This window comes from Dromiciops gliroides, chromosome 3 (assembly GCF_019393635.1).
Source record: "Dromiciops gliroides isolate mDroGli1 chromosome 3, mDroGli1.pri, whole genome shotgun sequence".
Lineage (NCBI taxonomy): Eukaryota > Metazoa > Chordata > Mammalia > Microbiotheria > Microbiotheriidae > Dromiciops > Dromiciops gliroides.
Window position 1 is genome coordinate 646,536,515 of NC_057863.1, and position 26,186 is coordinate 646,562,700.

Genomic DNA, 26,186 nt, shown 5'->3' on the forward strand with positions numbered 1-26,186 from the left:
GGAGGGTGGCCAAGAGCACATCTCCTGAGCCCCCCGGGTCGTCCAGCTCTTTCCTCCCATCACGCCTGCTCAGCGCTCTAGCATTCAGTCTGAGTCTTCTTCCTAAGCCCTGCCCTCAGTCACGTGGAATGCCTTCTCCACTGCAATAATCCCTCCTTCCACCCTAAACTCCTCCCAGGCCTCCAAACTCCACCCCCGTGCTCCAACTCCATCTGGGCCAAGCCTGTCCTCTCTCCTCTCCAGTGCCTCCACCGCCTCCCTCCCTCCAACTCTCCCCCTTTTCCTTCTGAGCAGAAAGACTGTCATGCCAAAACTGCGGCACCAGACTGACTGAAAGTAACGGACTCTGTACTTCGAGGAGCTGGCAGCTAATGGATACTGGGAAAACTGGGAGGCTACACACTGTGTTAACTACAAATCAGGATTAGATTGGACTAAATTTCTCCCAGTCAGATGTGTTCTCCCCTTGTTGTGATGTTTGATCCTCTACAAGTAGCCCACAACTTAGGCCAAATACACTTAAAATTCAGCTTTAAGGTAACATGATGAGGAACTATAAGAATAAGAAAGGTAATTGGGTCAGAATGACTCTCTCCTACTGGTAGGATGCATTCAGGGAAGATGAGTGCCTCTGTTGTGAGGGTTGCCCAGCACTTTTGGGGGGCTGCTTTCCACCTTTGGTGATTACCAGATCCACCTGACATGGGATTTAGGGTAAGTCAGAAGAATTTTCTCCTGTGAGGAGCACAACCAAAGATGACCAGATATTCAGCACAGATATATAGAGGAATCAAGGGACTATTAATGTTTAGATTGGCCAACTAGATATCAGGACAGACACACCTAAAAAGTAAGGGGAAATAAAATTCTCTAACAGGAAAGTCACTTAGGTCTGGCTACTACCTGACTGGAGCTAAGAGACACTTGCCCCATCAGAGTAGTTTTTTTGTTTGTTTTCGGGGCTTTTTTTGGGCGGGGGCAATAAGGGTTAAGTGACTTGCCCAGGGTCCCACAGCTAGTAAGTGCCAAGTGTCTGAGTTCAGATTTGAACTCCAGTCCTCCTGAATCCAGGGTGGGTGCTTTATCCCTTGTGCCACCTAACAGTCCCCCAGAGTATTATTAATTTGCATTTCTCTAATCAGTAGTGATTGAGAACATTTTTTTTATGTGGCTGAAGATAGCTTTAATTTTTCTTTCAGAAAACTGCATGTACATATTCTTTGACCATTTCTCAATTGGAGAATGATTTGTATTCTTATATATTTGACTCAGTTCTCAATATTTTAGATATGAAGCCTTTATCAGAAACACTGACTGAAAAAATTGTTTCTCACATGCTTCACTATTAGTCTTCTTGCAGCCCTTCCCATTTACAGGTGCACAAACCCTTTGAAGGATTGAGACAAGGGATTTGAACTAAAAATTTGTCAGTGGCACCTTAAGCAGTAAATAATTGCTCAATTTGGTACTTGCATGTTCCATTATTGGCCCACACTGTTCACCTGCACCCTCCTGCTTATAGCACTAAGTGAATGGATATTTAATTTACCCAATAATGGAATTGGGGCAGCAGGAAGGGGTGGCCATCATGCTTTAATGAGGCAGGGGGACTAGCTGAGAAAAGTGGGGAGGGATAGAGAGGGCACAGCTTCATGGAGGGGTCTGGGAGGGGGAAGGGAGGGGTGGGAAAGGGTCAAGGGCAGAGAGCTTCCTCCCCCTCCTCTGGGTTAGAGCAGGGAGGGTGGGGCAGCTTGGGTAGGTTTTTGGGGGACTTTGAGGCCCCCTTTTTATAGGGTTTTAGGGGAGAAACCAGCTCCTTTCTGTGCTGCCTTGGGCTAGATCGTGGACATTCCAAAGTGAGGAGCCCCTCTGGGTTTTCTGCTGCTCTGAATTTGGACAGCTCTGCATGAGCTCTGGAAATCTATCCCAGCAGTGCCTGCAGCCACATATTTCTAGGATGTGAATTGTGGTTTATTCCTGATACAATGTGTAAGTCAAGCTTGATCTCTGGAACAGTTTGGACAAGACTGCCAGGTCCCCCTTGGCAATCTTTTTCTCATGAGTCATTTTATTAATAAGGCCAGCGGGTTATTAATAAAGGGATGGTCATTTGGCTATCAGACCAAAGATCCCTCATGGCATTGGGGTCACAGTATATATGCTCGTCAAAGAGGAGGTGTTCATGAGGGGGGGCAATCACCTCAGACTGGTTAACACTAAGACAGGTGTGGACTATAATAAAAAGGTTTGGGGATCACTGTGGGTGACTTAAGAGTGAAATATTAATTTCTCACACCTGCTAAAACTTCCTAACTAGAAGGGGAGGGGCTGATCAGGAGAGGAGAGCAAGATGCAATTTTAACACAGCCTGGAAGGATTGAGGAGTCCTGCCTGCCTGTGTCAAGTGTCTGAGGTCAAATACATTTTACCTAAGATACTTACTAGCTGTGTGACTCTGGGTAAGTCATAAAAGTGAAAGGAATCATTCGTCCAAAAATGCCCTTTGGTATATCTACCCCTGGTGCTGCAGGAAGAAAATAGGAAACTTTTACAAGTCTCATTTTGTAAATGGGAGAGGGGAATTGACCTAAAGAAAACAAAAACTGCCCGAGGAAAAGGAACTACCAGCCCTGACCTCTTGTGAATGCTTAAGTTCATAGAAGTAAAGATTGGGTTGGGGTGGGGGGAGTCAGAGACCACCCTGGAGATGTATAGGAACCAGGAGTCAGGGAGATTGCTTTCAAATGCTTTCTCTTTGTGTGATTCCCTTCATTCCTTGTGGCCTCTGTTTTCTTATCTCTAAAATGGGGTCAATAACATCTATAGTTATTTATCACAGAGGAGTGTTTTCAGATTCGCATGAGACATTTAACTTGGCTTGTTGGATAGAAGCACAGGTTCTGAGGAGAAGAAGACACTGTCACCCTTGCACTCCTCCTCTCCCTATTTCCAAGCAGGGATCCCTCTACACTGGCCTCAGTCACATACCAAAGGCCACCACAAAACTGGGTCCATGACTGCCACTCATGCTGGATCAGGCTTTCTAAGTGCAGGACCTCAGCTTACCTCACCTCTGTGACCTGCAACTCCTAGTAAGGAGACAGAGCTGCCAGTAGGTTATTGTTTCTGTGGCCTCCACACATCTAAGCCCTCCTTATTGTGTAGCTGGGATCTCTTCTTACCCTGGTGCACAATTTCTCCTTGTTCTGAAATTCAGTCAGCTCCTATCCAGACCAACCCCAGTCTCCACAGACATTCACTATCTCCCTATGTTGTCCTCGGCTGCAAAAAGGAATCCCTGCTTTTTTGTTTTCGTGGCTTTTTCAATCAGAACTTGATCTGGTGTGTGTTCTCCATCTTGGTGGAGTGGGTTAGAGCTCAAATACCCCTTATCTTCTGCCATCTCAACTCAGTCTTCATTCTTTCCACTTTTGCCACCTTCCCTTTGCATTCATTTTGTGGTTGTTTTGTCTGTATATTTATATATTTATAGTTATTAGCTATTTTGTTTTCTAGATTCTGTCTATTTCATGCTACATCACTTCATGTAAATCCTTGTGAACTTTTTTTTTTCATGTAGGGCAATGAGGGTTAAGTGACTTGCCCAGTACCACACAGCTAGTAAAGTTTCCAAGTGTCTGAGGTTGGGTTTGAACTCAGGTCCTCCTGAATCCAGGGCTGATGCTTTATGCACTGTGCCCCTTACCTGCCCAGAACGTATTTTTAAAAATTATTTTCATGACTGTGGTTTTATAAAATTGATTTTCTTTGTAATTCTCTTTTTTTATTCATTCAAAGCCAGTGATTCTCAGAAGTGATCTATAGGCCTTACCAAGCTCTCCACAAGGGTCCATGACATACAAAAAGGTTTAGGAGTTGCTCTGCAATCTCATCCTGGGTTCTTCTGGATCTCTCAGGGAGTTTACCTCCTTAGTAACAAGCCACAGGGCAATAAGGCTTTTTTTTTTCTTAAAGGCTGTTTAATTTTTCATTCAATCAGGTACCTTCAAAGTATTTTTGCAGTAGGACCTCTGGATATTAGCAAGTTCAGCCTATCATTGTCTTTTTTTTTTTTTTTGTGAGGCAATTGGGGTTAAGTGACTTGCCTAGGGTCACACAGCTAGTAAGTGTCAAGTGTCTGAGGCTGGATTTGAACTCAGGTCCTCCTGAATCCAAGGCTGGTGCTTTATCCACTGCGCCACCTAGCTGCCCCCTAAAAACTGTCTTTTAAGCAGGGTATAGCCTGATGGAAGCCTCCCAGAATCTTTGCCTTATCTCTGCCATCCTGGCTCTGCCCCTCCTTTCCCATAATCTATGGATCTAGCCCCAGTCCATGAATGATTATGGTGGTTAGATATCTCTTTGCAGAACTGTCTTCTGCATTTTGTGGCACAGGACCTGAAAGACCATTCTCAGAATGAGCACTAGCTATAGTTTCAGTCCCCTACAGAGTAGCAACCCCCTTGATATCCTTTGAAGAGGATTCCCTATACATTGTTCTTTAACTGCACTGCCACCCTTGCATTAGACAAAGAATTTGCAGATTTCTGAGGATGTAGTGTCTCCATCCATAGCTCAGTCGTCTTGTTGTTATTTAGTCATTTCACTTGTATCCAACTCTTTGCCATCCCATTTGGGGTTTTCTTGGCAAAGATACTGGAATGCTTTGCCTTTGCCTTTTCCAGCTCATTTTACAGATGAGCAACTGAGGCATAATAGGGTTAAGTGACTTGCCCAGGGTCACACAGCTAGTCAATATCTGTGACCAGATTTGAACTCAGGAAGATGAATCTTCCTAATTCCATGCCTAGCACTCTATCCACTGTGCCATCTTAGGCAGCTGGGAACCACACCTAGGGGAGGGAAATTCCAACTTTCCTTAAAGAACCTGAGTTTTTTGCCATGAAGTCTGGGGAGAAATCTCCAGGCTACCAGAGATCTTTGCATACTAGAGCTACCTGGGACTGCAAGGCAGCTGTCCAAGAGAAGAGCTGAGATTCAGCAGCCTGAGAACCCAGTGAACACTCTTAGGGGGCCAGGCAATGCTGATGATTCTCCTTGAGGAGAATTTATATTTTGTGACTGAATTTATCTGCATTGATGATCTGATGCCAGTCACAGAGGAAAGCTTCCAGAAGACCAAGGACTTATACCTAGAAGATACTTGATCCTTTCTCCAGGAATTCCCCTGAAGGGTTTGAGGGCTGAATCCTCCCTAGAGTTTCAGGGGCCAGTGCCACACCTACTTCACACTGGAATAGAGGCTCTGCCTGTGGTCACCTGGGATTGGCTTGTGAGATTTCCTCATCCTGAGATCGGGCTCCCTCCTGGGGATGTACCTTTTCCAACACTGGTTGTACTTTTACTCAGAAACCCCAACTGATTTTTCACAGTGGAGGAGTCAGTAGAATCCTTGCACCCACCCCTCCCCCAGTGCCTCTTTCAGATTCTGCTGCTGCCACATTCACTCAGCAATCTCTTTGTCTTTGAGGCTCATTCAATCCCATTGATCAATCAAGCCTCTAGGAGCTATTATCTCCTGAGGCCCAGAACTTTCTCTTCTTCCTGCTTCTGTAAATTCAGTGCTTATCACAATGTTTCCCTTCACCCCAATACCCACAATTATACCAGGGTTTTTTGAAATCTAGATGTTTCCTCAAGAACTCCAAATTCCTACTTCCCAGTCAATTCCCAGTCAACTCCTCCTTTCTACCTCAGCTATGCATGAAGATGGTCATACTACCAGAGTTTACTCTCACCCAGGTATGTGAACTGCAAAAGCCCTTAAGCATTCTGTCTTTCTCTCTATTACCCCCAACCCTGTTCTTTGTCTTCACTGAGACATGACAACATTGAAACCTGTTATTTCCCAGGACATCACTCCTGTTTTGCCTACTTTGTCCCCTCTTGCCCTCACCTTCGCTAACTGGGTCATTTCTACACTATCCCCTACACTCTTTGCCCTCTTGTCCTATTGATGGATCATGCCTTGGCAGGCTCCACAGCTCTATTGCTTCCATCGTCTCCTTTGGACATTTGTTCTGGGAATGAGCAGGTTCTAGGATCATGGGTGTTTTTAGTATTTCCAGAGCATCCTTCTTGGGAAAGGTTGGGTGGAAGAACTTTGCTGATGTCATGGGGCGCAGAGCACCCCAGAATTTCTCTGGGGCACACCGAGGAATCTTCTCCTTGAGAAACTAAACCAGAGGACAGATAACACCTAGAGAGATAAGCTGAACCAAATTGGACTGAGCTTGCTTGGGATTCCTACCCTTCATTCTGGTCTCCCTTACCCTGGGGAGATAAATTTGGGTGTGGCTTCGGCCTTTGTGTTCTGAAGAGGGATCTATAGCCACCCCTCACCCAATTCCTTTAGTCACTACCAGTGGGGGATGGTCCTCCACTCCTCACCCAATTCCCCCAGCTACCACCAGTGGGGGATGGTCCTCTCTCACTAAAGGAACTTTTCACTGGCAGATGGGCCACCCCCATCAGTTCCCTATAAAAGTACCTTCCAGTCTCCTGTTCGAGGAGATTTGGTACCTCTGAGCCATGTGCTTTGTTCCAAATCTCCCCATGAAAAGTCCAAGGATTTCTTTCATGGTTTCCCTCCCCCCACCCTTCCCTTCCCTTGCTCCTAAATAAACTATCACCTTATTCTAACTAAGTTTTGTGTGCAAGAGGGTGTAATTCTTTAAAGAGGAATTCCTAAGAACCCCAACTCCAACCCCAACCCGTACCCCATTTTCCCACCATATCACTGACTTCACAGTCCAGTAAAGAGATAATGATCTTAGGCAATGACTGATCAGAAATGACTGAGTGTGAAGGACAGAACTACTAGTGTACAAATAAGGGGGTATTTGCTGATGTCATGGGGCGCAGAGCACCCCAGAATTTCTCTGGGGCACACCGAGGAATCTTCTCCTTGAGAAACTAAACCAGAGGACAGATAACACCTAGAGAGATAAACTGAACCAAATTGGACTGAGCTTGCTTGGGATTCCTACCCTTCATTCTGGTCTCCCTTACCCTGGGGAGATAAATTTGGGTGTGGCTTCGGCCTTTGTGTTCTGAGTGTTTGCTTGGAAAACATATGTACAATGTTAATCTCAGTCTTTCCTTACCCATTGTCTCTGTCCTTCCTGCTATTAATGTGGGATGGATTTAGGGTCAAATCAATTGTGAATCATTCCAAAAGAATTACAAGATGCAGTGAGTCAGTTTCCCAAGTTTTATTCCAATATATCGAGTGACCAGAGGGAGAGCATCATGGAGCTATCTCTTGAATAGGGAAAAGACAGTTTATATTTATAGTATGGATAAATTGATTATCAGTCTCATTATAATAATCTCCACCTTAGGGAGGTACAGGGGAGGGCTTAACCTAATTTGTACTTCCTGGGGACTTGAACCAATCCCTGAGGCAGGTACCTTTTCCTGTGGAGGTGTGTTTTGGGGGTTTACACAACATAAGGTGAATCTGGGGACATATTTGGCCTTTTCTGCCCATGTCACCTTTTCATTCCCATTCCTAATTTCAAAATATTTTCATTTATCAGTTAGAACTTCTATACCCTGTGTCTGTGTATCATTGTCATAATAAAGGTCTCTATGACCTGCCTCTTTATGTTCTTGTTATGAGTGCTTAATGTGGGTAACAAGAACCTAGGCCCTGACTTGTATTCTCTCTTTTTTTTTTTTCAGGGCAATGGGGGTTAAGTGACTTGCCTAGGGTCACACAGCTAGGAAGTATCAAATGGCTGAAACTGGATTTGCACTCAGGTCCTCCTGAGTCCAGGGCTGGTGCTTTATCCACTGCACCACCTAGCTGCCCCCGCCCCCACTTGTATTAATGAAGACTCAAGTCTTAACTTATCCATTAACTGGGGTCTGAATCCCTCTTAGACCTCAGATCTAAATTAGAGCTTGGGTCTTAGGTTTTTCTGTTAATCCCTTTTAGGTAGGTTGATAGGTTATCTGTTAACCCTTTTAGCCTCTTTCATCACTATGTCCAGGTCTCCCACATCCTGCAAGACCCTTCATGTGATCAAACTACCTGTTTAAGCTTTTCCCTTTCACATCTCTTAGAAGGTCAATTGACCAATCCAATAATAAGCATTTATTATATGTAATAATTTAATGTTGGAGAAAATAATTGTAAATTATTGTAAAAATTATAAATTATAATTTATTATTATAATAAGCATTAAGTGATGACTAGGAACAGACACTGTGCTAGGTACTGGGATGCAATTCAAAGAATCAATACCTGTTCTGAAAAGTTTACCATCACGTGCAATAGATAACAATCATGTGTACAAATATAGAAAGCAGAAACTTAATAAATTAATAATACATAAGAATATATACAAAGTATTTACACTCTATATTCATTACCCTACATTTCTCACCTTCTAGTCACTTGCAACCTGGCTTCTACTTTTTATTAATTTTTTTTTAGTGAGGCAATTGGGGTTAAGTGACTTGCCCAGGGTCACACAACTAGTAAGTGTTAAGTGTCTGAGGCTGGATTTGAACTCAGGTACTCCTGACTCCGGGGCTGGTGCTCTATCCACTGCACCACCTAGCTGCCCCTTGACTTCTGTTTTGATAAATTCTAAATTGTTTCCCCAGACCTCATCCTCCTGGACAGCTTTGTAAATCTGAACATCCTCTCCAACTTACATGCCCTTTTCTTTCCCAGATTCCTTTAGAAGGTTCCCTCCTGCTTCTGCTCCTTCCAGTCTGCCTTCTGGTGGGTCTGCCTGCCTCTGGTCTCTCCCTGCTCCAATCCATTCACCATTCAAACACTAAACTGATTTTCCTGAAAGACAGGTCCCATCATATCAACCCCCAACTCAGTAATACCCCAGTGGCTTTCTATTGCCTCTAGCATCAGATACAAAATTCTGCATTTGGCTTTTAAAGTCCTTCATAAGATAGTCCCACCCACCTTCCAGACTTTTTACATCTTCCTCCCCCACACATGCTCTTCAATGTAGTGATGTTAATCTCCTGGCTATTTCATATACAGGACAATCCATCTCTCAACTCTGGGCATTGTCTCTGGCTGTCCCTTGTGTCTACAAAGCTCTCCCTCCTTCTCTAGGACTACTGATTTCTTTGGATTCCTGAGAGTCCCATCTAAAAATCCCACTTTTTACAAGAAGCTTTCCCCAACACCTCTTAATTCTATTACCTTCCCTCTCTTAATTTGTTCCTATTTATTCTATATTTAGCTTACTTTGGATGTATTTGTTTGCATGTTGTCTCACCCATTAGATTGTAAGCTTCTTGAGGTCAGGGACCATATTTTGCTTCTCTTTGTGTCCCAAGCACAAAACATAGTAGGAGCTTAATAAATGCTTACTGAATTGAATGGAATTACATTTTAAGTCGGAAGACAATATGCAACATGCAGGTCTAAAGTGGGGTAGTTGGGAGAGATGAAGACATGCCAAAATAGCATTTGATGCATAGTGAACTCTTTTTTGTTTGTTTGTTTGTTTGTTTTTTTAGTGAGGCAATTGGGGTTAAGTGACTTGCCCAGTGTCACACAGCTAGTGTTAAGTGTCTGAGGCCGGATTTGAACCCAGGTACTCCTGACTCCAGGGCCAGTGCTCTATCCACTGTGCCACCTAGCCGCCTCCCATAGTGAACTCTTAATGAATAAATGCTATTTCATTCTTCCACTTCTGATATTACATACAATTTGAACTGCCACAGAAATCTTTCCCAAACTCATAACACTGAAAAAGGCTCTTCTCCTGTATGAATCTTCTTATGATTAATACCATGAGAAAAGCTTCTCATGTTCATGATATTGAGGCTTCTCTCCTATATTAACCTTCTGATATACAATTGGATTGGCACTCTCATTATGCATATATAAGGCTTTGTTCCGTAATGACTCATCTCATAACTCATTAGCACTGTACATATATAATGAATAAAGGCTTTCCTACATTTAAGCCTGCTCTCCTATCTAAACCTTCTCATATACAATAAGATTTGAGATCTGCCTGAGGACTTTTCCCCACTCATCACCTTTATAAGCCTTCTCTGGTATGAATTCTCTGATGCTTAATAAGGGTAGATATTTGACCACAGGCTTTGCCACATGGATTCCATTTAGAAGGCTTCTCTCCAACATTAATTATCACATATTAAAAAGAGTTGAGCTCTCAATGGTTTTTTCACACTTATTGCATTAATAAAACTATGATAGTATGTTTTCTGTTCCTTAGAAATGTTTGAGCATTGACTTAAGCCTTTCCCACATTCCTAATCGTTATACATTTCACCTCTAGTTTGAATCTTCTGCTATGTGGTTATTTTTCTCATATCCCAGTCCTGCTTTAGTTCCCAACTCTTTTTCTAGGATTCACTTTCTTAATATCCCCCAGAAGTGGAGAAGGAATGATCAACATGTTAAAGTATTTCTATCTTCACTCGATGGGACGACTCTTTTTCAGGAATGTTCTCTTTTGAAACTGCCTCTGTTTTTCTTCTGAAAGATGTCTGAAATCCATATAATATATGGCACAAACATCTCCACTGTTCTGAACTGAGAAATGCAACTAGGGATGAAGTAAGGGAACTGAAAGTGGGGCCCAGAGAAAGGTATCACCTGTAGAAATATTTTTTAAAACCTCCTTTTTTGTTTCTCTGGAAATATTTTTAAATTATTTTATTTCCCCCCAACTACATGTAAAAACAATTGTAAACATCCATTTTGTTTTTGAGTTCCAAATGCTATCCCTCTCTTCTTCCCCTTACCCCTTCCTGAAATGGTAAGCAGTCTGATATAGGTTATACATGTGTAAAATATTTCTACAATAGTCATTTCAAGAAAACTTGAGGAAGGAAGGAGGGAGTGAGGGAAAGAAGGAAGGAAAGAATAAAGGGTAGAAAAAGGGAAGAAAATGAAACAAAGGAAGGAAGGAAAGAAAAAAGTAAAAAATAATTCGCTGAGAAGGGCTAAGTCACAATTGTTCAGCATACAATATTGCAGTTACTTTGTACAATGTTCTCATGGTTCTGCTCACTTTACTTTGCATCAATTCATGTAAGTCTTTCCAGGTTTTTCTGAAATCATCCTGCTTGTCATTTCTTATAGCACAATAATATTCCATCACAATCATATACAACAACTTCTTCAAGCCTCTTCCAATTGATAGTCATCGCCTCAATTTCCAATTCTCTGACACCAGAAAAAAGCTGTTACATTTTTGTACATTAAGTCCTTCTGCTCCACCCCCCCCCAATTTTTATATCTTTGGGATACAGAACTAATTCTGGCTTTCCTGGGTCAAATAATATACACAGTTTTATAACACTTTGGGCATAGTTCCAAATTGCTCTGCAGAAAGGCAGGAATAGTTCCCAACTCCACCAACAGTACATTAGTATCCCAGTTTTCCCACACTGCCTTCAACATTTGTCATTTTCCTTTTCTGTCATATTAGCCAATCTGGTAGGTGTGAGGTAGGGCCTCATAGCTGTTTTAATTTGCTTTTTTTTCTAATCACTAGTGATTTAGAGCATTTTTTATATGACTATTTATTTCTTTGTCTAAAAACTATTTTCTAGAAATATTTTAAAATAATATTTTCTCTAGTTTAACAACTGTTAACTTTTAACTGTTAATTGTTAATTGTCTCTCTCTCCCTCCCTCTCTCCTTGAGACCATATGTTCTCTCAGGGGTGCGGCTAGGTGGTGCAGCGGATAAAGCAGTGGCCCTGGATTCAGGAGGACCTGAGTTCAAATTTGACCTCAGACACTTTACACTTACTAGCTGTGTGACTCTGGGCAAGTCACTTAACCCTCATTGCTCTGCCCCCCCTTAAAAAAAAAGGGGGGGGCAGCTAGGTGGCACAGTGGATAAAGCACCGGCCCTGGAGTCAGGAGTACCTGAGTTCAAATTTGACCTCAGACACTTAACACTTACTAGCTGTATGACCCTGGGCAAGTCACTTAACCCCAATTGCCTCACTAAAAATTAAAAAAAAAAGAAAGATAGAAGAAAAAAAGAAAAAACTTTGGAAAGTAGTGATGAGGGAGATCATATCTTCTCTCTCTCTAGGAGATAGCATGGGTCTTTGGGGGCTTTGAGGATTGAGGAGATGACCTCTATGGTCTCAGAAAGAGAAGAGCATTTGGACAGTGGGTGAGGAGAGGGGAAGGATTGAAAGAGTGGAGGAAGGAGTTAACAACTGTTAACTTTTAACTGTTAATTGTTAACTGTTCAGTCTTTTCCCTGTTTGAAAGTAGGTTAGAAGGCCAAGAAAAAAGGCTTTTCTTAGGAAAATACTTGACAGGTAGAAACTAATGCTTGAACAAGAATGATTTCTTATTTTTTTCAAATCATTCCTCCTTAGAGAAAATATAAATCATTCATGCGTAATCCAAGCCAAAATATAAAAAATATGAAAATACTACCTAAATTAATTTATGTATTCAGTGCCATACCAATTTAAGAATTGTGATTTTGGGACCCCATCTTGGCTAAAATTAGAAAGCTTCGGGTGTGCCCCGCATAACTCCCTCTGCCCAGCAGGAGTATTCATGGAAAACCGAGCCCTGGCTCCCTCCCCCAAGGAAACCCCGTGCCCCAGCCAGTCTTGGGTGCTGCCCCTAGGGGTGCCAATGAATTAGCTTGGGGTGTGTGGGTGGTTGGCCCAGGTTTCCTATAAGAGAAGGGTTTTTTATTCTGGGGGGGTAGAGGAAGAGGAAAAGGAGACGAGGGGAGAGGGAGGGAGGGAGAGGGAGAGGGGAAGGAGGGAGAGGGAAGAGTTCATGGCAGCAGGCGACAGAGTTAAATGCGAAGCAGCTGAGTCCAGTGGGCAAGTTGACAGGTGCTTTTCTTTGTCCATATTTCTAAATTTGTTCTTATCCACAAACCCTGGTGTGTTGGGGTTTTTTTTGCTTTTTTGAAAAGAGCCTTTTTAATCTCGTTTCTTATCAGTCTGGGAGAAACAGTTGAGGAGGGGGCAGTGTGGGAGAGAGGAGGCTCAAGACCTAGAGGTCCCACGTTATTGCAGCAAGCCTCCCAATTAACTCTTCCCATATTAAATTTGGCCCTTACACCTATTTCACTACCAAAGAATTACTTTGTAGAGCTAGAAAAAGTAATAATACAATTCATCTGGAGTAACAACAGGACAGGAACAGCAGGCTGTCAATGAAAGAAACATGAGAAGGGAGGGGGCCTAGCAATACCAGATCTCAAACTGTATCACAAAGAAGTCATCCAAAGAGCTTGATAGTGGGTAACAAATAGAAAGTTTGATCACTGGAACAGATTAAGTATATAACATAGAGAAACAAATGAACCTCGTATTTGATAAACACAAAGATCCCAGATTTGGGGGCAGTTTAATAATTCTTTGGGCATAATTCCTCTCCATTGTGAATTCTCTTACGTGTCTCTTAGGTGTCTCTCCATTGTGGATTATCTGATGTCTGTTAAGACTAGACCTACATGTACATGTACAAACCTTTCCACATTGATTACATTCATAAGATTTCCCTCCAGTATGGATTACCTTATGCATATTAAAGCTAATCCTACATTTATAAGTCTTTTCACATTGTTTACATTCATAAGATTTCTCACCAGTGTGGAATCTCTGATGTCTTTTTTTTATATAAGTATTTTATTATTTTTCAGTTACGTATAAGGATAGTTTTCAATATTTGTTTTCACAGGATTTTTAGTTCCAAATTTTTTTCTCCCGCCCCACCTCCTCCCCAAGATGGAAAGCAGTCTGATTGATATAAGTTGTATATGTACAATCACATTAAACATCTTTCTACATTAGTCATCTTGTGAAAGAAGAATCAGAGCAAAAGGAAAAACCTCAAACAAGAAGGAGAGAAAAAAAAAAGTCCAAAAGCAGAAACAGTATGGTTCTATCTGCATTCATAATTCACAGTTCTATTTTTTCTAGATGTTGAGAACATTTTCTATCATGAATTCTTTGAAACTGTTTTGGATTGTTGCACTGCTGAGAAGAGCCAAGTCTATCCCCATTATTTATCGCACAATGTTGCTGTTACTGTGTACAATGTTCTCCTGGTTCTTTCTGCTCCTCTCAGTCAGCATCAGTTCATGTAAGTCTTCCCAGGTTTCTCTGAACTCCTCCTGCTCATCATTTCTTACAGCACAATAGTATTCCATTACACTCATATACCACAACTTGTTTAGCTATTCCCCTATTGATGGGCATTCCCTCGATTTCCAATTCTTTGCCATCTGATGTGTCTTAAAATTAGCCCTCTGTGTAAAAATCTTTCCACACTGAATACATTCATAAGGTTTCTCTCCAGTGTGGATTTTCTGATATTTCTTAAGATTAGACTTTAGTATAAAAGCCTTTCCACATTATTTATATTCATAAGGTGTCTCCCCAGGGTGAATTCTCTGATAATGTACATTAAGACTAGACCTACATATAAAAGCTTTTCCACATTGTTTACATTCATAAGGTTTCTTTCCAGTATGGATTATCTGATGCATATTAAGACTAATCCTATGTTTATAAGTCTTTCCACATTGTTTACATTCATAAGGTTTCTCTCCACTGTGGATTCTCTGATGTGAATTAAGATAAGACATAAGTATAAAACTCTTTCCACACTGAATACATTTATAAGGTTTCTCTCCACTGTGGATTCTCTGATGTTTGTTAAGGCTATACCTACAAGTAAAAGCCTTTCCACATTGTTTACATTCAAAAGGTTTCTCTCCACTGTGGACTATCTGATGCATATTAAGATAAATCCTCTGTGTAAAGGCCTTTCCACATTGTTTGCATTTATAAGGTTTCTCTCCAGTGTGGATTCTCTGATGCACATAAAGTTTAGAGCTTTGTGTAAAAGCCTTTCCACACTGTTTACATTCATAAGGTTTCTCTCCAGTGTGGATTCTCTGATGTTCCTTAAGATGAGAACTACGAGTAAAAGCCTTTCCACATTGATTACATTCATAAGGTTTCTCTCCAGTGTGGATTCTCTGATGTTCATTAAGACTAGACCTACAGGAAAAAGCCTTTCCACATAGATTACATTCATAAGGTTTCTCTCCACTGTGGATTCTCTGATGATTAGTAAGAGTAGACCTACATGTAAAAGCCTTTCCACACTGATTACATTTATGAGGTTTCTCTCCAGTGTGGATTCTCTGGTGTACATAAAGTTTAGAGCTTTGTCGAAAAGCCTTTCCACATTGTTTACACTGATAAGTTTTCTCTGCAGTGTGGATTCTCTGATGTTTGTTAAGACTAGACTTACGTGTAAAAGCCTTTCCACATTGATTACATTCATAAGGTTTCTCTCCAGTATGGATTCTGTGATGCACATAAAGTTTAGAGCTTTCTGTAAAAGCCTTTCCACACTGATTACATTCATAAGGTTTCTCTCCAGTGTGGATTCTCAGATGTTCATTCAGACTAGACCTACATCTAAAAGCCTTTCCACACTGTTTACATTCATAAGGTTTCTCTCCACTGTGGATTCTCTGATGATTGGTAAGAGTAGACCTACATGTAAAAGCCTTTCCACATTGATTACATTCATAAGGTTTTTCTCCAGTGTGGATTCTCTGGTGCACATGAAGTTTAGAGCTTTGTCTAAAAGCCTTCCCACAATGTTTACATTCATAAGGTTTCTCTCCAGTGTGGATTCTCTGATGTTCCTTAAGACTAAACCTACATGTAAAAGTCTTTCCACATTCCTTACATTCATAAGGTTTCTCTCCAGTGTAGATTCTCTGATGTTCATTAAGACGAGACCTACATATAAAAGCCTTTCCACATTGATTACATTCATAAGGTTTCTCTCCAGTGTGGATTCTCTGGTGCACATAAAGTTTAGAGCTTTCTGTAAAAGCCTTTCCACATTGTTTACATTCATAAGGTTTCTCTCCAGTGTGGATTCTCTGGTGCACATAAAGTTTATAGCTTTGTCTAAAAGCCTTTCCACACTGTTTACATTCATAAGGTTTTTCTCCAGTGTGGATTCTCTGATGTTTGTTAAGACTAGACTTGCACGTAAAAGCCTTTCCACACTGATTACATACATAAGGTTTCTCTCCAGTGTGGATTCTTTGATGGTTCTTAAGATAAGCCCTCCGTGTAAAAGACTTTCCACATTGTTTACATTCATAAGATTTCTCTCCAGTGTGGATTTTCTGATGTTTGTTAAGACTAGACTTTTGTGTAAAAGCCTTTCCACACTGATTACAATCATACATTTTCTCTCCAGTGGGTAGTCTCACATGTGCAGTGTAGATTTCTCTCCAAGTGAAGTCACAGGAACTGTCATTCATGAAAATTTGCTTGTCAGTTTCTGCCAGAGAAAGGCTTAGCTCTGCACTACTTTCCTTTATTTCAAGGCTGATCTCTCCTTCTGAAAGAAACAAACAACAAAACAAATATACACTGACCCTACACACACACAAGCATTTCCTTCCCTCCATTTGCAGAATAATACCTCATTTACATTCTATTTCCCCAGGAAATAAAAAAAATCTCCAAACTTACATGGGCAGAACCAATCATTTTAAAATGTCATTGGCTCACATACCAAGGATGATTTAAATTACAAAGAGCTTCACTCAAACACAGTGGATCCTCACAACAAGTCTCTGACACAGAAAGGGCCTGCATATTCCTTATATTCAGAACTCAGGCCATGAGCTAAGAATGGCTAGGTGACTGGACCCAAATCCCAGCAGCTCAGACTAGAATACAACCCCTCTGACTGGGCATGCTCTGTCCACAGTACTAGACATATTGTCTCCACTTTCATTCTTCCCATTTCTCTTTCCCTGTCATTGTTTGCACTAGATTCTGAGCTCCTAAACAGCAAGGACTTTCTTTCCCCTTCCTTTGTATCCTCATGGCTTAGCACAATGCCTAAAAACAGAGGGTGCTTCATCATTGCTTACTGATTTCCTGACTGTGCCTCTGCCCTTTACCTCAGTCCCTATTTTCTGGTCTCTCTGCTAACTGTTAACTGCACCTTCAGTCCTCAGCCATGTTTTCTTTCTTGCATTTAATCACCTCAAAGTAGTCACCTTTGTCAGGTTTTAACTCTGATGAAACTTGACCAGACCCAATATTGGAGATTTCAGAGGGTTCTTTCTAGATCCCTAAGGATCTCATGCTATGGGATACCTGCTCATTTCTACCTCCCAGCTTCCTAAACTGAGATAGTGGCCACCTCCATACACCTGGACAGCAATTCTCCAAGAATGCAACAGCCAGAAAAGGCAGCCACCATCATGTGCTACTGACTGAGGGAAAGAAAATCATGAATCCAGGCTCCCTACACTTCAAATTTAGGCTCCATGATGTCTTCCGGGTCCTCATTATGACAAGAAAATGATTTGACATCCCCCTGACTCCTTTTATCACTCACCACAGTAGCATTTCTAAATCTTTTTATTCATCCCCGTGTGAGAAAATAGCGGTTGTTTCTGGGGGGCTCACCCACTCAAGGGAGCCTTGCCTGATCTCTTTCAGAGCCAGCCGAGAGTCAGTAAAGTTTGAGCTTGCACTCTGAATAGAGATGATAGAGATTAAAACCATACCTTCCTGAAAGTCTTTTCTCTCAGAGTGTCTGTCCTCTGGACACTGACCTCAACAAGTACTGCTCATTTTAATATGGACTATCCTCAAGTCCAGCAAACCAGTAGATTTGAATGATGCTAGCCAATTAGTTTTTTTGTTTGTTTTTTGTTTTTTTGGTGAGGCAATTGGGGTTAAGTGACTTGCCTAGGGTCACACAGCTAGTGTTAAGTGTCTGAGTCCGGATTTGAACTCAGGTCCTCCTGAGTTGGTGCTCTAGCCACACTGCACCACCTAGCTGCCCTGCCAATTAGTTTTGACCAGTGTGTAAGGGCCGCTTCTCCTCTGGACCACAGGAAGCTTAATGACCTGAGGAAGGTTATGTTCTCTCATGTGTTCTCTTGGCCTGGGATGTTGGAGGAGGCAGTCACACTGTCCTGGCTCTCTCTCTCTCTCTTTTCTATCTAGGTATGTAGGGATTCTAATTCTGAGCAATGTGCTCTCTTTCTTTACTAACATTTAATATGCTTTAATAAATGCTTAATGCCCCAAACTGGTACAGTAGGCTCAAATTTATAAGTAGCAATATATGAGAAACCCCAGCTAAGTTCTCTAAAACCTAGAACAGAGACAGGTACTCCAGTATAATTTCTTTCTTTGTTTTTTTTTTTTTTTTTTGCAGGGCAATAAGGGTTAAGTGACTTGCCCAGGGTCACACAGCTAGCGTCAAGTATCTGAGGCTGGATTTGAACTCAGGTACTCCTGAGTCCAAGGCCAGTGCTTTATCCACTGCGCCACCTAGCTGCCCTTCCAATATAATTTCAAAAGACACCCCCAACTTTTCCTTATGGCTTGCTCCAGCCCCAGTCACCACCCACACCTTCTCACCTGAGAACTTGGTATCTTATTTTACTGGGGGAAAAAAAAAAAACCCAAAACCTAAAAAACCCAAACTGGACATTTTTCAAGGGCTATCTTATCCTTTCATCTCATATAAATCAGATGCCTTCTTTTCCTTTTTGGCCCAATCAGAGATGAAAAGATCATTCCTCGGCTTGCAAAAGCCAACTCCCTTATATGTGCAAGTGACCCATTCAACTCCATTGCCCATGTTAACACACTGCTTCCTCTAGTATCCCCATTTTCCACTAATTTTCAATCTCTCCCACACTAATGACTCCTCCTCTATTGCCACCAATAAAAGCACTTCTATATCAGAACACCCTTGCTTGATGCTTGCCTCCCCATGAGATGATGTCCAGTAGCTTATCTCCTTTTCAGGAATAAACAGCTGGAAATTGCCATTTACAATGGGTGTCTCCAACGCCTTTCCCAGGCTTTCTCTGAAAATCTCTCAAGTCTAGCCCCCAACTTCACAGTCCAACTGAAACCTTTTCCTCCAAGATTACCAATAATCTTGAAATTGCTCGATTCAACGGCCCTTTCTTTCTTTCTTCCTTCCTTTCTTTTTGCAGGGCAGTGAGGGTTAAGTGACTTGCCCAGGGTCAGACACCTAGTAAGTGTCAAGTGTCTGAGGCTGGATTTGAATTCAGGTCCTCCTGAATCCAGGGCTGGTGCTTTATCCACTGCGCCATCTAGCTGCCCTAATGACCATTTCTTAGTCCTCTTCCTTCTTGACTTCTCTGCAGGCTTTGACACTGTCCATCACCACCATTTCTTCATACTCTTCTCTAGATTTTAGTGACCTTACTCTCTGCTGGTTATCCTTCTACTATCTCCAGAATGAAACTCTCTTTTCCCCTGTGCTTGTGTCTTTCTACTTTCCTGATGCTCTCTGAGGGATCCTTCCAATGGTCCAGTCTTATATCTCACTGCCTCTCACACATTCACACTTCTTACCCCCATGGTGAATCTGTTGCAAAGTTCTGTGATTCCACCTTTGTAACATCTCTTCCAACACTGTCCCTGTCTTCCTGAAGGACCCAATCATTTCCCATCTGAGATACTGGAAGAGCCTGATGGTTGGTCCAGCTGCCTCAAGTCTCCTCCCCATCCAGTTATTCCTCCCCCAGTTATCAAGTCCATCTTTCTAAAGCTCCTACCTGACCATGCCACCACCTACTCTACTGGCTCTCCAGCAAAAGGATCAAATATAAAATCTTCTCAAGGACTGTGTGAGCACTTCTTCACCTATCCCTCTGCTTCCCTTCCAGTCTTCTGTCAGCCTATTTCCCCTCTATACATGGAATCTGGGCCCAGTGATCTGGGCCTCTTTTCTGTTCTGTGAACAGAACACTCCACTTCTGACTCCATGGGTTTTCTTCCCTATCCCTGTTGCCAAGAATCCTCCCCCTGGCTTCCCTGAAGCCCCAGCTGGAGCCCACGTTCCTCAATAATTTCCCATTCCCCTGTAACTGTAGGGCCTTCCCTCTCCTGACCACCTCCAGTTTATCCTGCCCACAGTGTATTTCTACAGAGTCGTTGGCTTGTTGCCTGCCCAATGAAGCTGTGAACTGCATGATACCAGGGGATTTGCCTTGTACCTCTGGATGTCTGTGATGCTTAGCACAGGGTATTGCATGTTACAGGCACTGCAATGTTTTTTGGACTTGAAGAAGTTCTAAGAGAGAGCTTTTAATAGATAACCTAATCCCTTTATGAACTTCCTGGAGAATTCCATGCCCAAAGATTTCTTTTTTTTAAATCATAAAAGTATTTTATTATTTTCCAGTTACAGGTAAAGATAGTTTTCAACATTGGACATTGTTTTTATAAGATTTCTAGTTCCAATGTTTTCTCCCTCCCTTCTTTGCCTCTCCTTTCCTCAAGACAGAAAGCAATCAGATTTAGGTTATATATGTACAATCACATTAAAATATGTATCTCCATGGAAGTGCTAGGTGGCACAGTGGATGGAGAACTGGCCCTGGAGTCAGGAGGATCTGAGTTCAAATAGGCCTCAGACATTTGACACTTACTAGTTGTGTGACCTTGGGCAAGTGACTTAACCCCAAACTACCCTTCTCTCCCCTCCATATCTATCTATCTATCTATCTATCTATCTATCTATCTATCTATCTATCTATCTATCTATCTGGATACATAGATAGATAGATATAGATATAGATATAGATATAGATATAGATATAGATATAGATATAGATATAGATATATCCTGCCCATGGATATATATAACTAGCTCTGTGACCCTGGGCAAGACACTGGAACCTTCACTGCCACACCAAAATATATATATACATCTATACATCTATATATATATATATATATACACACACACACACACATATATATATACATACACACACACATATATACACACAGACACATATAAATATAAACTTTTTTTTTTTCTGGATGTGGTGAGCATTTCCCATCATGTGTCCTTTGGAATTATATCTTGCATCACTATATTGCTGAGAAGAGCTAAGTCTATTACAGTTGATCATCACACAATGTTGCTGTTACTGTGTACAAAGTTCTCTTGGTTCTGCTCATTTCACTCAGCATTAATTTATGTAACTCTTTCCAGGTTTTTCTGAAACCCGCCTGCTTATTGTTTCTTACAGCAGAGTAACATTCCATTACATTCATATACCACAACTTGTTTAGCCATTCCCCAATGGATGGGCAACCCCATAATTTCTAATTCTTTGCCACCACAAAAAGAGCAGCTATACATACTTTTGTACATGTGGGTCCTTTCCCCTTTTTTATTATCTCTTGGGGACATAGGCCTAGTAGCTGTATTGCTGGCTCAGAGGGTGTGCAGTTTTATGCATGCCCACAAATTACAAACAAAGATTTCTTGCAGGATCATAGATGATCACTGAAAGCCAGCTAAAAGGACATGGAGTCCAACCCCCTCATTTTACACAGCAGGAAACTGAAACTCAGTGATTAGCCCAGGAAGCCACTGTTAAGAAATATCTGAAAGGGGGCAGCTAGGTGGCGGAATGGATAGAGCACCGGCCCTGGAGTCAGGAGGACCTGAGTTCAAATCTGGCCTCAAACACTTAACACTTACTAGCTGTGTGACCCTGGGCAAGTCACTTAATCCCAATTGCCTCACCAATAAATAAATAAATAAATAAATTTTAAAAATTTAAGAAATATCTGAAAAAGAATTCCAAGACAGGTCTTCCCCCCTCAAATCTAACACTTGCTTCACCACAACCCCTAGAGGTCTCTTGTAATCACTACTCTCTTAAACTTGCTTTCACCTCACTCACCTGGACAGCAGCTCCCCAGGCTTTCTTGCTCCAACATCCTTGGTGCTTCCCTTTGCTCAAAATAAGAGATCAGATCTTCTCTGGGAAGTGGAAGCCCTGGGTAGGGAAATCAGAGATTAGGATGGACAGAAACTTGCAATTTAGTTCTCTTTAGGGAAAGGAGAGAGGGTGCAGGGCCACTTGATTTTTCAGGTTCATCCCATTATCTTCACACATGTGAGTCTATACTCCCCTGTTACTGCTTGTAATGCATGGATGTCAAAATAACATTTTTTTTGGCTTGTTTTGTTTTTCAGGGCAATGAGGGTTAAGTGACTTGCCAAGGGACACACAGCTGGTAAGTGTCAATTGTCTCAGACTGGATTTGAACTCAGGTCCTCCTGAATCCTTGGCTGGTGCCACCTAGCTGCCTTAAAATAGCATGTTTTGTACAACCTCTTCTAAGAAATATCCAAACAATCTACCGTACCCACCCCCATCCTGTTATGTTCCATTCTGGAAGAAAACTCTACTCCCCAAACTGGATAAAAAGGGTTATTGGCATAGAGCAGCCTTAAGCCTGATCAACAGTGACATTGGAAAATGAAAATTTGGGCATGTTGCACCTTCTCCATAGAAATATGGATTCATTCCAAAGATTCCACTATATAGAAATTAAAGGGAGCTAGTAGCATGGTGGAGAAAGTCCTGGACCTAGAAGCAGGAATGCATGAGTTTAAATCCAGCTTCATACAGTTACTAGCTAGATGCCCCTTGGTAAGAAACTTAGCCTCAATGTTCTGAGCCAAGATGGCTGAGTGAGGAAGCAACCCACTGCAGCTCTCCCAGATTTCCCCTCTAAACAGACATAAAACTGCCTCTGAACTCACAGAGGAAGAGGGAAACAATCTACCAGCCCAGCAGGAAAGGTCTGTCTTACCTGGGTGGGAGAGAAGGGAGGTCCAAGAGCAGCAGCAACAGAAACAGCTTCTGGGCTCACAGCAGACCCCTACCACAGACTTCTGAGTCTGCTGAACAGTAGTGAAGCCCTGCCCAAGCAGGTCAGCAACAGATTCCCACCCCTGTGCCCTCCCAGCACAGAGACTATTTCCAGAGCAAAACCAGCCCCAGGGATTTAGCAGATCTCAACAAAATTACTATTCAGGAACCTGTTAACAGAGTAACAGGTTATTGTAACAACCCAGCAGCTGGTTGCCACCACAAGGCCTGAAGATGAAAGGGATTACTCCTCCAGGGCCCAGCTGACACAAAATGAGTCAAAAAACAATGAAAAACAACAATGAAGATAAAGAAAGCCAAGTTCTGGGGCAGAGCCAAGATGGTAGAGGAAAGGCAGTGAGCTTTCAAACTCACAACAGGATCACTCCAAAAAAACTCCAAATAATGCCATAGTAGGACAATTCCTGGAGCAGCAAAATGCACAGAAGAACGTGCTTGGAAGGTCTGAAGGAGGGAACTACTGTGCCGAGACAGGAGTGGAGCCCAACCCCACAGTCACACTGACACAGATCCAGTCCCAGGAAGGGCTTGCCAGAGAAAGAGACCCCCAGAGCCTCTTAATCAGCTGCAGCACCAGTGTCATCTGGAATTAAGCTCACATCTGGTGAGACGGCTGAACCCTTGGCAGCGGCTAGATTACAGGGGTCTCTGCTGGTGCTGAGGTAGAATTTGGGTTTTTCACCCCTGCTGGGAATCAGGAGGTAGCAGTAGCCAAGGTGGGGGAAGGGCATAGGCTCACTGGGGCTGACAACCACAGCAAATAAAGTTTTGCTGTCTGGTTGATTAGCCAGTTATCAACTGGGTTATCAAGTCCAGTGATAACAGTGGCATCTGTTCCTTCAGCCTCAGGACCTTCAGCAGACTCATTTCCACCAATGAGTGAATCATCAATGGTACCCTCTGTCCTACTGACCATCTTCCCCTCCATCTCCAGGCACGGGGTGTTTTCAAACCCCTGGATCTTATAAATATCAGAGAACATCTCATCCTCTGCTCCAGGACAGACAGACGTGGGGCTCCAACTTACTCCCTGCCGGCCCGGTGCCCCCTTCACCCTTCCCACTTTCCCCAGCACAGGCCTCAACAGCAGCACCGAAATTTCCTCCTCCCCCGGCTCAAGTGTGGGCCATCTCTCTCTTCTCCTCCCCCACCCAAAAATAATTCTTTAAAAATTAAAAGTGAACAAATTGAAACTAGCAACTCTATAAGACACCAAGATGCAGTAAAACAAAATCAGAAAAGCCAAAAAACCCCCCCCCCCAAAAAACAGAAGAAAATGTAAAGTTTCTCACTGAAAAAACAACTGACCTAGAGAATAGATCCAGGAAAGATAATATAAGAATTATTGGACTACCTAAAAGATATGACCAAAAAAAAAAAAAAAGCCTAGACAATATCTTTCAAGAAATTATCAAGGAAAATTGCCCTGAAACATTAGAACCAGAGGGTAAAATAGATATTTGATTCAATCTATATTCAAATACCATCATTTCTCATTCTGTAGATGGATTGCATTTTTCATAAGACCTTTGGAATTGTCTTGGATCACTGCATTGCTGAAAATAACCGAGTCATTTGCAGCAGAACATCTCACAATATGACTGTTATTTTGTACACAGTAAATTTCACTTTGCCTCAGCTTATGCAGGTCCCTCCATGTCTTTCTGATAGAATCCTACTCATCATTTTTCTTTTTATAGTAAACTACATTTATATACTACTTTAGAGATATTTCCTTACAATGAACCCATAAGGTTGATTATTGCAACAACAGTAACAGATAACTTTTACATAGTACCTTAAACTAGACAAAGAATTTTCTTCACAATAGCCCAGGAAAATTAGTACCATACATTCTGCCATCATCATTAATCAATCAGTCATTGTCCTCAGTCAATCCTCATCTTCTTCATTCAATCCTCATCAATCAATCCTCATGTTCCTCCAATCATCACTCCTTCAACCAAACAATCCATTACCATCATCAATCATCATCATCTTACATTACTCTTGCCTCTGCTTCAATTTTTTTCACAATCACTACCAAAATAGATATTGAAAGAATCTACCGATCACCACCTGAGATACCAAAAGGAAAACTCCCAGGAACATCACAGCCAAATTTCAAAACTCACGGATCAAAGAAAAGGTATTGCAAGTAACCAAAAAGAAACAATTCATGTACTGTAGAGCTACAGTCAGAATTACACAGGACTTCGAAGCTTCCATATTAAAGAATCACAGGGCCTGGAGTATATTATACCAGAAGGCAAAGGCTTTAGGTTTACAACCAACAATTATATACTGAGCAAAATTGAATATAATTTTTCAGGGGGGAAAATGGATATTTGATGAAATAGGGGAATTTAAAGCATTTTTGCTTAAAAGGCCAGAGTTGCATGGGAAATTTGACTTCCAAATAAAAGGACCAATTAAAACCTAAGTACAAGGTAAAAAAGAAAGAAGAGAGAAAAACTGTAAGAAATTTAATATGGTTTTACACTGTTTCTAGTTCTGTATAATAAAATGTTTGTAATAATTTTATTGTAAAAGTAATTTTTAATGCCATTAGGAGTATATTTAAAGAGCTTGTGGTCAAAAGGTAATATTGAAGGTATGATAATATTTGTAAGTCTAAGAAATGTAATATAAGAATGATTATAAAAGAGTATATGGGGGTGGCTAGGTGGCACAGTGGATAGAGCACTGGCCCTGGAGTCAGGAGTACCTGAGTTCAAATCCGGCCTCAGACACTTAACACTTAGTAGCTGTGTGACCCTGGGCAAGTCACTTAACCCCAATTGCCTCACTAAAAAAAAAAAAAGAGTATATGTAGACAGAGGGTGTGATCATAAGGTGACATTGATGATTTAACACCATAGAAAATAAAATAAAGGGCTAAAAATAAATTCAATGAAAGAAGTAGGACGGGAGAAACTGAATGGCGTATACACACACATACAGAAAGAGGCAAAAATAAATATAGATAAAGATAGATAGATAGATAGATAGATGAATGAATAAATTATCATAATGGAGGGGAAGATAGGAGACATGGACAAAGATTAAACCTTACTCTCATCAAAGGTGGCACAAAGAGGGAACAACAAATACACTCAGTTTGATATAGAAATCTATCTTACCCTTCAGGTAGGGATGGTGATAATGGAGGGGAATGGGGGGGACTGATACAGGGGAGGGGATATTGGGGAAGGCAGTGATCATATGTAAGGCAGTTATAGGAAAGGAGAGGGTGAGGGGTCAGAATGGGCAGGATGAGCAGATGAAAAATAGCATGGGGAGATATAGACATGTAGTCATCATAACTATAAATGTGAACAAGTTTGAGGCAGAATGATACAGGCAGGGTGAATGTAGAGTTGGAGCAGGATCTATTAT

General features: G+C 41.7%; 1 protein-coding gene across 3 annotated transcripts in view; it reads right to left on the reverse strand.

The window, feature by feature from the left end:
- Positions 1-14,134: 14,134 nt before the first annotated feature.
- The window catches only part of LOC122746328 (zinc finger protein 420-like), a 60,823-nt gene continuing 48,771 nt past the window's right edge, over positions 14,135-26,186 (reverse strand). For 2 of the 3 annotated variants that reach the window (XM_043991854.1, XM_043991853.1), the window contains 2 exons: positions 21,789-21,884; positions 14,135-16,414 (listed from right to left, as the gene is read on the reverse strand). In XM_043991854.1, coding sequence (XP_043847789.1) covers positions 14,391-16,414; positions 21,789-21,884 — 2,120 coding nt within the window. In that variant the 3' untranslated portion in view covers positions 14,135-14,390. The remainder of the gene's footprint in view (positions 16,415-21,788; positions 21,885-26,186) is intronic. The other variant, XM_043991855.1, reaches the window with a different exon arrangement.